Source organism: Acomys minous (assembly GCF_964271855.1).
Source record: "Acomys minous genome assembly, chromosome: 10".
In the NCBI taxonomy this organism is placed as follows: domain Eukaryota; kingdom Metazoa; phylum Chordata; class Mammalia; order Rodentia; family Muridae; genus Acomys; species Acomys minous.
In genome coordinates this window covers 104,798,444-104,811,164 of record NC_140491.1, presented here as the reverse complement: position 1 = coordinate 104,811,164, position 12,721 = coordinate 104,798,444, and the positions used below count along the sequence as shown (strand labels likewise).

The following is a 12,721-nucleotide window of genomic DNA, read 5'->3' as shown; positions in this document are numbered from 1 at the left end:
TCTTGTGTTTAGCTAATCAAAATTATGTAATGCTGCTTTCCCCTTGCTTCCCACCTGGTTATCTAGCTGTTGTATGGTTACGGTTTCTCTTATAAAAAGCCCGCCTTAGAAACAGACTGGCATCATAGTCTGGCTCCCGAACTCAGATTATGGCCCTGACTGTTCAGTTTCTGTTCAGTGTTCAATAACTTTGATTAGTTTGGGTCTGGTGTTCAAGTGGTCAGTATGAGGCTATTCCTGAACCCATAACATGAGGTTTGAAAAGCCCATGCCAGGCTCAGTCTCTCTCTCTGCCTCTAACTTACAAGTAAGATGTAAGTTCTCAGCCACTGCTCCAGCACCATGCCTGCCTGCCTACTACCATGCTTCCCACCACATGCTCGCACTAGCCCTCTCAAACTGTAAGCAAGGCCACAATTAAGTGTTTTCTTTTATAAGCTGCCTTGGTCATGGTGTCTTTCCACAGTAACTAAAGAGTAACTAATACAGACTGTTATGTACCACATGGCCGGGATATGCAAGAGTTGGTCTAGTCCTAGAGGAACTGATAACCTACAGGAGACATTCAAGAAAACCTAGTGACAGTATGAGTGCCCGTGGGTCCATCTGGGCAGGTTACTGTGGGGAAAGAAGGGCGGGAACACTGGAAGTTAGTAAGAGAAGAATGGAGAACAGGCTAGCACTTAAATGTGCTCACGATGGTCCTATACTAAACCAAGTGACCCCTTTTAGCTGCAAACACAGTGACATCCATGGTTTTAGCTCCCATTTTAACCCCTCCCCATCTATTATTGCCTTCACCAGTTCTCTGCATTGTTTTCTCATCTCTTTCTCATTTTTTATTCCACTATATATAATCTGTTGCTTCTTTAACTGAAAAGATAACTTTTTAATGCTATTCTTTATTATAGAATTCTTTCTAGTCTATAGTCAGAAATCCTCTGGAGAATTCTTCAATATACTTCTAAATCTTGTAAAAATTATGAAGCTGTCTCAGAAAGCCAGAGAGAGAGGGGGAAGGGAGTGATAAGAGATTTATGAGGTCACATCAACCTGACAGGAACCAACATAAAAAATATAACACACTATACAACGCCAATGCTGCTTGGGTTTTGTTGTTGTTTTAAATACTTGACTGTTTTGTAGAAAGAGTATGACACCTTGGATGATACATACTCCTCAAAGTCTAATATACAAAGGCTTGGTTGCAGCCTCTGACAGAAGCGAGGGGTAACAGAAAGGTGTACCACTGAAAAGGCTACTGGGACTCTGTTCTCTTCCCCCACCCTCTCCCTGATTCATGACCACCAATGTGCAACCTTGCCATGGGCCCCAAAGCAGAGAGATTAAGCAATGGTGGACTCTAAAACTGTTAGCCACGATAACGCCTCCTTTAAAGTTGATTATCTATCCCAGTACTTTGTCACAATAATGAAAAGCTGACTAAGCCAGATAAACACCACAAATTATTATAAAATTTTAAAGTACAAGTTTTTAAAGTAATTTAACTACAAGCAAATTTAATGACTGCTAGATATTCATTTATCTGGTCCCCCAAAGGCAGAGTCCACATTTTATCCATCTTTGCATTTCTAGTATCCAGTAAAACTGCGTTCCAACATGGCACACTAAACATTCCTTGGGCTTCTGAAGTGGCTCAGCAGATAAAGGTGTTTTCCAAGACTTACAACTTAAGTTTCATCCCCAGACCCCCACTTCAGAAGAGATCCGAGTCCTGTAGATTTCCTCTAAGCTATATGCCTTATACAGTGCACACGGGAGCTCATGGGCACCCAGAATCACAATGTAACTTTCAAAATGTTTCTTGACCAAAGAAGACAATGACTTCACACATCAGTATTAAACCAGCATTTGGCTATTAAAATTGTCCACAAAACCTTTTTTAAATGATATTAAGGGATGATTTAAGGAACACTTACTAAAGATTTTATACAAATTTTTTCCCTCAATCTAGTCTAATCTATTTATTTAGTCAAGAAAATCCAAGTTTCTTACATTGTTTGAAAGCACAACTTTAGGATTTGTTTCTATTGAACCATTCTCTGCAGGATCAAAGACCTCAAGACACTGAATTCTCTCCTGCCTTTGGTTAAAAGCTAAGGCCAACTGCCCTTTCTGAAAATGACCAGCAGCTATATTAGGCAGCCATTCAGACAAGGTCCTGTGGCTTCTGAAATACACCTTCCACATATCAGCTTTCTTCACTTTTAGGTCCTTAGGTTTATATAATAACCATCCTTATAAGGAAAATGTATATTTAAATATAAAACAAAGCAACTATTTTTAGGTTAAAATATAATATGTTGTGTATTACTTAAACACAATTAGGAATAAAGAACCATGACCCCTGACAGCTGTTTCCTTAAACTGATAAAAACTAACCAAACTCTCCCCCACATACACCCTAAAGTAATAAAAACTAACCAAAATTTCACCCCCACATACACCCTAAAGTAATAAAAACTAACCAAAATCTCTCCTCCATATACATCCTAAATAAAAACTAACCAAAATCTCTTCCCCACACTTACTCCATAAAGCACTAAAACCCAAAATTCCCCCCCCAAAACACCCTAAATAAAAACTAAGGAAAATTTCACCCCCACATAAACCCTAAAGTAATAAAAACTAACCAAAATCTCTTCCCCACATACACATATCAAAGAACTTAAACTTTATTTTACAAAGAGATTAAATTAGGCTATTTGATATGTTTAGGTTTTAAAGTCTATTAAAAAAAACATGAACAAATTCATAGCCAGTCAATCCCACAAAGATAATATTTAAAAATACCGAATGTATATTAAAAGATGGAAAACATGGTGAGTAGCTATTGATACTCACTCCTTTTGTATTGATTAAATTTGTATGGAACTTAATACTGGTGATGATGTATTAAATGCCAACTCAATTACAACTGTAAAGATGTCTAGGCAGCACACTGTATGTTATGTGAATATTATAATTAAAATATTAAATTAAGCCAAATGGTGGCAGCACACGCCATTAATTCCAGCACTTTCATGACACAGGTAGGTGAATCTCTGAGTTAGAGGCCAGCTTGGTCTACAGAGCAAGTTCCAGGACAGCCAGACTACAAAGAAAAACCATATCTTGAAAACAAACAAACAAACAACAACAAAAATTAAATCAAAATTCACAGAACTCTTATGAATGTGATTTGCATATTAATGACATTACCCTTTACCAAATATAATTTAAAAGAAATATTGTGAATTGTGTTTATTTTTATTTGTTTGTTTATTTATTTACTTGTGGGGAGTTTGAGACAAGGTTTCTCTTATAGTCTTGGCTGGCTGTCCTGGACTAGCTTTGTAGACCAGGCTAGCTTCAAACTCACAGATATCCACCTGCCTCTGCCTCCCAAGTGCTAGGATTAACAGCATGTGCCGCCACCATGCCCGGCTATTGTCTGTATTTAAAATAATAAATGGTTACTTCCTACCCCTAAGTTGATTTTATTAAATGATTGTATTGAAACTGAAATATAATATAAACAAAGAATGTCTTTTACACCAAAGTTACACGGTAACTAGAACAGCAAAACAAGGCTGGGCATGGCAGAGCACACCATAAATGCAGGACTCAAGGGGCAGAAGCAGGGGGATCTGAGCTCCAGACCAGCCAACCTACACAGAAAGTTCCAGACTAGGCAGGACTACATAATGATACCCTATCTCAAAAACAAAACAAAGCAATAAGCCAATATTTCAAAATAAAAGAAAGTTTGTTGACAAAATATTTTAAATGCTTTAAAGTACAACCTTTGAAAACTATGCGCTAATAATCAAAATACTGCTAATTTAATATTAAAGCTGTTCATCTAATGTTATGACACTAATTTTAAATGATAGGATAACACATTTTTAATAGAGCTGTAATTAGCTATTGTGGGCATGGAGATTGGATGGAGATGTGAAACTTGATACTTTGCTGTTTTTCAAACCTTCTTTCATATGAATACTTTAATTATTTTAGACAATAATATTTAGAGCACTTTCCTCATGCATTTTACTTCTTATTGATAAAAAAGAAATAACCTAACAAGCCATCCCCCCCCCCTAAAAAAAAAAGCACCTTTATTTCTCTCTTATCTTCCTGGCTGTGATTAAAATATACTACTAATAAAATACTATTTATCTTTAAAAATTTTTTTTTCTTCTATTTTTTAAAAGGAAGATTTCACTTGATTCACAGTCTGAGGAGGAATCCCTCCTAGCGAGGAGGCAGGAGCAAGAGGCACCTCGTCCCAGCACCTGCAGTAAAGCAGCAGTGGGAGGGCAGCCAGGGGAGTGGACAGCGGTGCTGAGCTTCCTCTCTTTGCCACACTCAGTTGGGAGCGCAGCCCATGCATGGCTTGGCCCCACATTTAAGGCTGGTCTTCACTGCTTAATTAAAGCTTTTCTGCATCGTTCTCAAAATCATTCTACCAGCCTAGATGTCCTATTTATACCTACAATCCCAAAATATTCCAAATGTAATCTGAGAGTCTGAATTTTAAAGAATTACCTTTGCGTAAGGGCTGTGGCATCATTAAGATCTGGATGAGCAGAAGGGAAGTCACATCATGATAAAGGATTGGAACTTCAGGTTGCTGGTCTTCATTCCCCAGCCTAAAAGAAAAACCACAGATTCACATTCTAGTGTACTGCATATCTTTCTAATTATTTTATAGCTGATATGTATGACTATAAAACAGAAACAAAGAAATCTGAACTTAAAGAGCATTTTTAAAACTAATAATACTATAGTTTTGGTAATGCATAAATTTCATGTTTCTAACTTGAAAACACTATACAACAACTTTTGGGTTTTGTTCGTTTGTTTGTTTGTTTGTTTGTTTGTTGAGACAGGGCTTATTTTTGTAATAGCCCTGGCTGTCCTGGACTTGCTTTGTAGACCAGGCTAGTCTTGAACTCACAGAGCTAATCCCTGAGTACTGGGATTAAAGGCATGCACCACCACACTAGGCTCACTACTTTCTTAAGCCCTACCAATGTAAACATCTGCGCTACATTAATGTTACTGAGTCTTTTGGATCACTGAAACTAAGCAAGGCATTGAACAGAGTATAAGAAAACAAGACAGATGAGGCAGCTCGAAGATATCATCACAACTAGCTCAGGATATATATAAATGCTCACCTTACTTGGTCTAGTTAATATTCTCTTTAAAAGTTGTTAAGACTTTACTGATGACACAAATTCTAACAAAAGCTTTAACATTTGCAGTTTCAAAACAGGATAACCAAAATAGAACTTCTCACACCCCACAAAAGAAGAGGTATCAAATCTAAAGATGTGCAGCACTATGAAACTACAGGCCTCAAAGCAGAAGTCACATTAAAAATTTCCTTGTGCGTGCATGCCTACCTTACTGAAACTGGGCTTAGACCCTCATACATATCTAACAAGCATTCTATCACTGGGTTTAGCCTCAACACTGGAGAGTTAGTTATTTTTATTACAGGTTTAAATTTTAATAAAGCAATAAAATTAAATGTCAAGCTTCCAAAACTGACTGAATCTGAAGCTGCACTTCTGACTGGGGTTGAGCAGCACTGTTTACGCCTGCGGTTACACTTTATTCCTCAGCAAAGTGACTAGTCAGTCTTGGTTGTCTACTGTGTATATATATATAATGTTAATTGTATATACATATAATACTATACATCTTTTATATATATATAACCCCATGAGAAAACTCTTAAGAAGGAAACATAGATAAATACTACAAATCTGAGACTGGGAACAGACTACTGGTTATGAAAGTAACCAACAGATCTTTGACGGGATGGGGATACAAAGTATAAAAAAATAAAGGCAAGTTCAATTTGTATCATGAGAATTTCATTGTTTAAGCTGGGCGTGGTGGTGGATGCCTGTAATCCCAGCACTCAGGAGGCAAAGGCAGGCGGATCTCTGTAAGTTCGAGGCCAGCCTGGTCTACAAAGCAAGATCCAGTACAGCCAAGGCTACACAGAAAAACCCTGTCTCGAAAAACCAAACCAAACCAAATAAGAATTTCATATTTTAAATGCTGAGCAAAGTAATTACAAAGTCAAATAAACTTTGGGGAAATTTCTCAACAACTATGAAAAAAAAAAAACACAACATAAAGCAGACCTTCACATGTACCTCCCAGCCCACTGTGACAAAATAAATGTCAGTAAACTAAACCATAAAGAATTATTAAAATACTTAAAAAAAAAAAGCACCAGCTGGGCAGTGGTGGTGCATGACTTTAATCCCAGCACTTGGGAGGCAGAGGCAGGTGGATCTCTGAGTTAGAACATGCCTTGTAATCCTAGTACTCAGTTGCTGAAGCAGGAGATGTATTAGTTCAAACCTTGGCTACGGTAAGCTTACACTATTCTTCACAATTATAAGGGCAGGAGAGATAGCTCACTGATTAAAGGCTCTTACCACTCTTGTAGAGGAGCCAGGGTTAGTTCCCTCACCAAAGAATCTTCTTTTTATAGTAGATGGTGATTGGTACTGACACTAGCACCTGGGCCAGGTGTGGAGAAGAAAAGACTGTGGCATGCCCACCTCTAAATTGAACAGCTGTATCATATTCTCTCTAAGGCTGAGGGATCATCATGGAGGAGAGAACATGTGAGTGGCAGAGGTGGTGGGCACCACAGAGGCAGTGTATATACACACGACAGCGCCACTTGACATAAATTCAGTGGCTCTACCTCCATTTACAAGATCTGCAGCAGATCAAGCCGTCATCATCCCAGCTGGGAGAATGATGGCTGATGGCCCAGAGAGAAGCAGTTATCTTCAGAGATGTGGCCCTGAGAAGCTGCAATATGGCCAGTGCATGGCCTCACACCCTGCACACACAGGGACCACTCACTGGTCTCAGCGGAGGAGAAACAGACGGCATGAAGTTGGGAGGGAGGAACTGGAAGCGGGGAAGGAAAGCAGTGCACTTGATCAAAGAGGATTACATACGTGTATAAAATTCCAGTAACAAAAAAAAAATTGTTTCTATCTGAGAACTTTTTTTAAGGTAGCAATTGAAACTAAACTCTAAAAGTTGACCAGTGAGGAAGACAGCTCAAGTGGCCAATGCACGTAAAGAATACAAGTGTTAAGCCAGACGTGGTGGCTCACGCATTTAATCCCAGCACTTGGGAGGCAGAGGCAGGTGGGTCATTGTGAGTTCGAAGCCAGCCTGGTCTACAAAGCGAGTCCAGGACAGTCAAGGCTACACAGAGAAACCCTGTCTCGAAAAACAAATAAAAAGAATACAGGTGTAATGGTATGTGCTTGTAATTCCAGCCCCTGGAGAAGCACAGAAGATAAGCAAGGCGCAGGCCAGTTAGAAACCTGTCTCCGACAAAACAAAGCCCCCATGGAAGGTGCTTGAGGACTAGAACCTGAGTGTGGCCTCTGTTTTCCACATGCATGCACATACATCTGCACACACATGCTCCCTGAAAATAAACAAGTATGTGTATGTGTACACATGGTTCACACACACACACACACACACATGGACACACACCATTGCTTCTATAATAACAGAAAATACATAAAATACTGTTAACAGAAATAATTTTCCAATTTAAAAAACATTTGTGATTATAAACATAAAGAAAATAACTTCCATTAGGCATATAGAATAAAATATATATTTAAAAATCTATCAAACGAGACACAGAAGCCTATGTTGGGAAGATATTAGAGAAACTAAATAACTTCCATTTTAAAAATAAAAAAGATACAAAATATAGATGATGTACTATAAAACAACTTTAATGTTACAATTTAATGACCCAGTGAACCATAAAAATAAGAGTATACATGGAGTAGGGGTATGTCGACCAGATTTTCCTGAAAATTCCCAAATAGAAAGTATACTGGAAAGGGAATCACAGCAATTAGAGCTAAGCCCTAGTTCTGCTCCTTAAAGACAGTGTGCACTTAAAATACATAGGATTATCTTTTCTAAGCCTCAAAGTTCTTACATGCAAAAGTTGGGATAGTTAATAGTAATGATTAAACAAAATGCCTGGTGTAAAGTAAGTATGGTATAACTTTACAGCATTGCTACTATCCTAAAGCATATTAAATTCTGGGGCTTGAAAAGGACCATGGCTCAGCGTTAGGTATGACAGTAAATCCCTGCTTACATATTTAACCTTATAGCATATTAGACCCAGAAAGTTTTGTTTCCTGAGCATCCTTCAGAGTCAGGTAGCAAGGCAGTCTCAGATTTTATTTGTATTTACTGTGTATTTGTCCTTGAGTTTCCAAGTCTAGCTAAAAAGGAAAAGCTCTACCAATGGCAAGAAGACTGATTTTCCTTATTATGCAAAATACCCACAGCTTGTTAAGCTTGGCTAAAAACATAAAATACACACATATACAAAGTTTTGCTTTATTTTGAACACACACACCACAGAGGGAGGGAGGGAAGGAAGGAAGGGAAGGAAAGAGATGGGGAAAGGGGGAGGGAGGGAGGGGGGAGAGGGAGAGAAGGAGGGAGGGGAGAGAGGGAGAGAGGGAGAGAGAGTGTCAGTCACATAGGTATGTTTCCACAAAGCATCTCTCTGCATGATACTTTCTAGGTACAAAGAATCAAATACCTTCAAAGGTTGAAGCCTAGCAATTACTCTCATAGCCAACCAATCAGAGTTGCTATGGTAAGTCACAGGATAAATCAATCATGTCTTTTGATATTACACACTAAGAACACATTAGTGTAGTGGTTCTGCAAAGAGTTTATAATCTGAATCTGATAACTGAGAAATAGAGGACAAAAACAAATTAAAGGACAATCTATAAAATTACTGGCCCAACCCCTTTCTAAAAAATAGGTCAATGTCATGAAATGCAAAGAAACATTTAGAATCAATTTCAAATTACAAAAAAATAAAGAGACACTAAGATTAGACACAAAGATGATCTTGAAATCCAATTTTCTTTTGCTATATACTTAATCAAAGTAATTGGCAAATCTGAACAGAATTTGTATGAGGTAACAGCCAATTCTTTTTTTCAAGTGACTATCCAATTAACACAGAAGAAAATCAAAAAGAATATGTTCCCCTGATGCTCCATAAGCTCAGCTGCTATGAACTCAGTTTCTGGATGTGAGAGGGCTGGCTTACTTTTATTTTTATTCCTCCAAGAAAATATTACTTTTTCTCACCCCCCTCAACCTTTGTCACCCAGATGGTAGTATAGTCTCCATCTTTTCTCTTGGTTGTTCTTTTCTGAACACCATAGTAGATCTTCCCACAGAAGTAACAAAAGCACCTTTATCCTTTTCTTTCTTTTTTAATTGTAAGTCCATTTAAATTTGTTACTATGTAAAGGTAAATGATGTTTTATATTTTATAGCTACAAGTAAAAATTCTTTTATACCCATACCATATACTATAATAAATTCCAAAAAGATTAAAACCCTCAATGCAAAATTTAACCCATACAACCACTAGGTGACTTACTGGGTAAACTGCCTTATGCAACAGAGCCTGTTGACCCAGAGCATCTGATAGAATATATTTTCAACTCACAGCACAACGGACTAGCCTCCATATAATATAGGTGTGGCTGGACACGACAAGACTAAACATTTAATTTTTGTAAGTAGTTAACAAAGATAAGAGACTTTACAATAAGTACTCCAGTGGATGGAAGTGGAAGACAGATGCGTCAAAATTTATTATTTTTACTCTGAAAAATATTTCATATAGCAAAAAAAAAACAAAACAAAAGTCAGTTTTTAAATAGTGAGAAAAAAATTGAACTATACATCAAGCTGATGGTAGAGTAAAACAAGACTTAGGAAGTTATTTTTAAACATTGAGGTTTTGTTGTTGTTGTTGTTATTTTGAACTATATACTCCTAAGGGCACATATTCTAAGAACAAGTGGTTAATACTGTCTACTTGATGGGATCTAGAATCTGAGGAGAGAAACCTCTAGATGTGCCTGTGAGGGAGTTTCTAGTTTGGGTTAGATGAGGTGGGAAGATCCATTTAAGTGTGCATGGCACCAACCCACCATCCCAGACTTAGAAGAAAGGGGAAAGTGCGATAATCAATAATGTCTGACTGCTAACTGCACAGGTACTGCAAGCAGCCACCTCCCACTCCTGCCATTCCCCACTATGAGAGGCTGTATCCTTAAACTACAAGCCGTAATAATCTTCCTTCTTTTTAAAAATTTACTTATCTTTACTTTATGTGCATTGGTGTTCTGCCTACATGTCTGCCTGTGTGAGGGTGTCAGATGCACTGGAGCTGGAGTTACAGACAGTGTGAGCTGCCATGTGGGCACTGGGGACTGAACCCAGGTCCTCTGGATGAGCAGCCAGTCCTCTTGCCTGCTGAGCCATCTCTCCAACCCCCTTAATTTTCTTCTTTAAGTTGTTTTTGTCAAACATAGCAATGAAGAAAGTACCCAATTTACCTGTTTAGTAGTAATAGTTATATTTAAAATCAAATATTATAGCTATAGAAATGAGTAATTACAAGAATATCAAGAATAAAGGTTTTTATGACAAAATGTTACAACTTAAAAGCTTTGCAATATTACGATATGTCTGAATTAGAAGTACCAGTAAGAGTCAGGCATAGAGGCTCACAGCTGTGATCCCAGCACTCGTGGAGGCAGAGGCAGGTGGAGCTCTGTGAGTTCAAGGCCAGCCTGGTCTACAAATGAGACCAGGACAGCCAAGGCTACACAGAGAAGCCCTGTCTCAAAAATAAATAAAAACAAACAAACAAAAAAGAAATACCAGTAAGAACTCAAGATCTTTTCCCCTTAAAAAAAAAAAATAGGGCTGGAGCGATGGCTCAATAGTTAAGAGTACTGGCTGCCCTTCCAGACAATCCAGATTTTGGTGACCAAGCACCTACAGCAGGCAACTCACTAGCCTTGCATAACTGTAGCTACGGGAATCCAATACCCTCTACTGACCTCCACAGGCATTCACACACACACGGCATACATTCACCCAAACCTACATACACATACAAAATAAATCTTACAAAGGAAGGAAGGGTGGATGGATGGACAGACAGGCAGACAAACAAGCAGAAATGGCATACAAACAATGATAACCCAGTAGCGAGTTAGGCTCCTGAGGACCCCGGACCATGGTTTCTAAATATCATTAGAGAATTACACAGAGAAAGGACAATTTCAGCTATAAAGTGAAATGTTTTCAAAATGAACACTACCAGAAAATTATTAGATTACTATTTAAAGCATGTCAAAGGTGCAATAGCTAACCTCAGAGGAACCTGTCTAAACCAGAATGGAACAACGTGCACTGGAAAGGCTGACTGAAATGAAGCACAGTAAACATATAAAAATACTGTAAGACCATAAAATAATCAAGCAAGTGCAGCTCACTGGTCATCAGTGAGAGTTGCCAGAGCATCAACTCATTACTTTCAAAATTTATAAACTGGGAAAGAATCAAGCATTCACTCTATCAAACGATATATTCCAGAGTCAACAAACAGTCCATTTGTTTGCTTATAGAAACAACCAGCTAATAGATAACAGATGGGCAGATTCGGTGTTATTACTATTGTATGACACCTATGAAATGAAGGACCCGGTGAGGACATCGCATTGTCCAGCTATCAGTGAAGACTCATGTGGAACTTTATAAGGAAGGTGAAAGGCTAAACCCTCTGATCAATATTGGCATAAATAGCAACCCATCTTTATGTACCGCTATTTGAATGCTTCACTTCCATAAAAGCCAATAGGATTCTTCAAAAGATTTTCTCATTTGGTAGAAACTTTCGGGTACACTTTTACTGAGAGTGTAATGGTGAGTTGTTTTAGATTTTATTATACACTTCACGTTTCATAAGGAAATATATTCATATAGAAATTAATACTATTTTTAAAATTAACAACTATTGTTCTAAAAAGGATCTTAACTGATTGTAATCTTTCAATAATACTTACTGTGAATTCATATCTTCCACTAACTGGGTGAGTTTTTTCCATGGATTATACTCAGAATCAATGGTATAAAGCCGCATGTGCAAGGCTAATACATGGAACAGCTGATCTGAATAAATTGGAGGGGAAAAACACTAATGAGAAAGTTGGTACAATTCTTCCAGAACAAAATGTTCTCAAAAGTTCTAGTTAGTTTTAATAAAGAAATGTGATCTTTTTATTTTGATCAGTCACTGTAATAATCAAGTTTACCCTGTGTCTTGCTTAGGTTTTTACTGCTGTGGGGGATGGGGGGGAAGACCTTAGGGAGGAAAGGGTTTAATTCATCTTACAACCCTCAGGTAACACCCCATCACTGAGGAAACTCAAGGCAGGAACCTAGAGGCAGGAGAAGCAGCAGAAGCCATGGAGGAACACTGCTTACTGGCTTATTCTCCATGGCCTGCTCAGCCTGCTTTCTTCCACCTCCTCACAGGTGCCACTGCCCCAACAAGCACCTCCCCCTCCCACCCCCACCCCCACGACATCAAACATTAATCAAGAGTATGTCTATAGAATTGCCCATTGTCCAACCTTATGAAAGGATTTTCTCACTTAAGATTCCCACTTCCCAGATATGTCTAGGCTTGTGCCAAGTTGACAAAAACCAACCAGCAAACAAAGATCAGCCATGCAAGCTGCAACTACTTCACTGCTTCCTCGGTGCTCTAACCACAACTCCAAATGACTTC

The 12,721-nt window shown here is 38.3% G+C and overlaps 1 protein-coding gene across 3 annotated transcripts in view; it reads right to left on the bottom strand.

The window, feature by feature from the left end:
* The window catches only part of UBR3 (ubiquitin protein ligase E3 component n-recognin 3), a 130,095-nt gene that overhangs the window by 21,118 nt on the left and 96,256 nt on the right, over positions 1-12,721 (bottom strand). For all 3 annotated transcript variants that reach the window (XM_084799437.1, XM_084799436.1, XM_084799438.1), the window contains exons 31-32: positions 11,994-12,099; positions 4,552-4,655 (exon numbers count right to left, since the gene is read on the bottom strand). In XM_084799437.1, the coding sequence (XP_084655563.1) occupies positions 4,552-4,655; positions 11,994-12,099 (210 nt within the window). The remainder of the gene's footprint in view (positions 1-4,551; positions 4,656-11,993; positions 12,100-12,721) is intronic.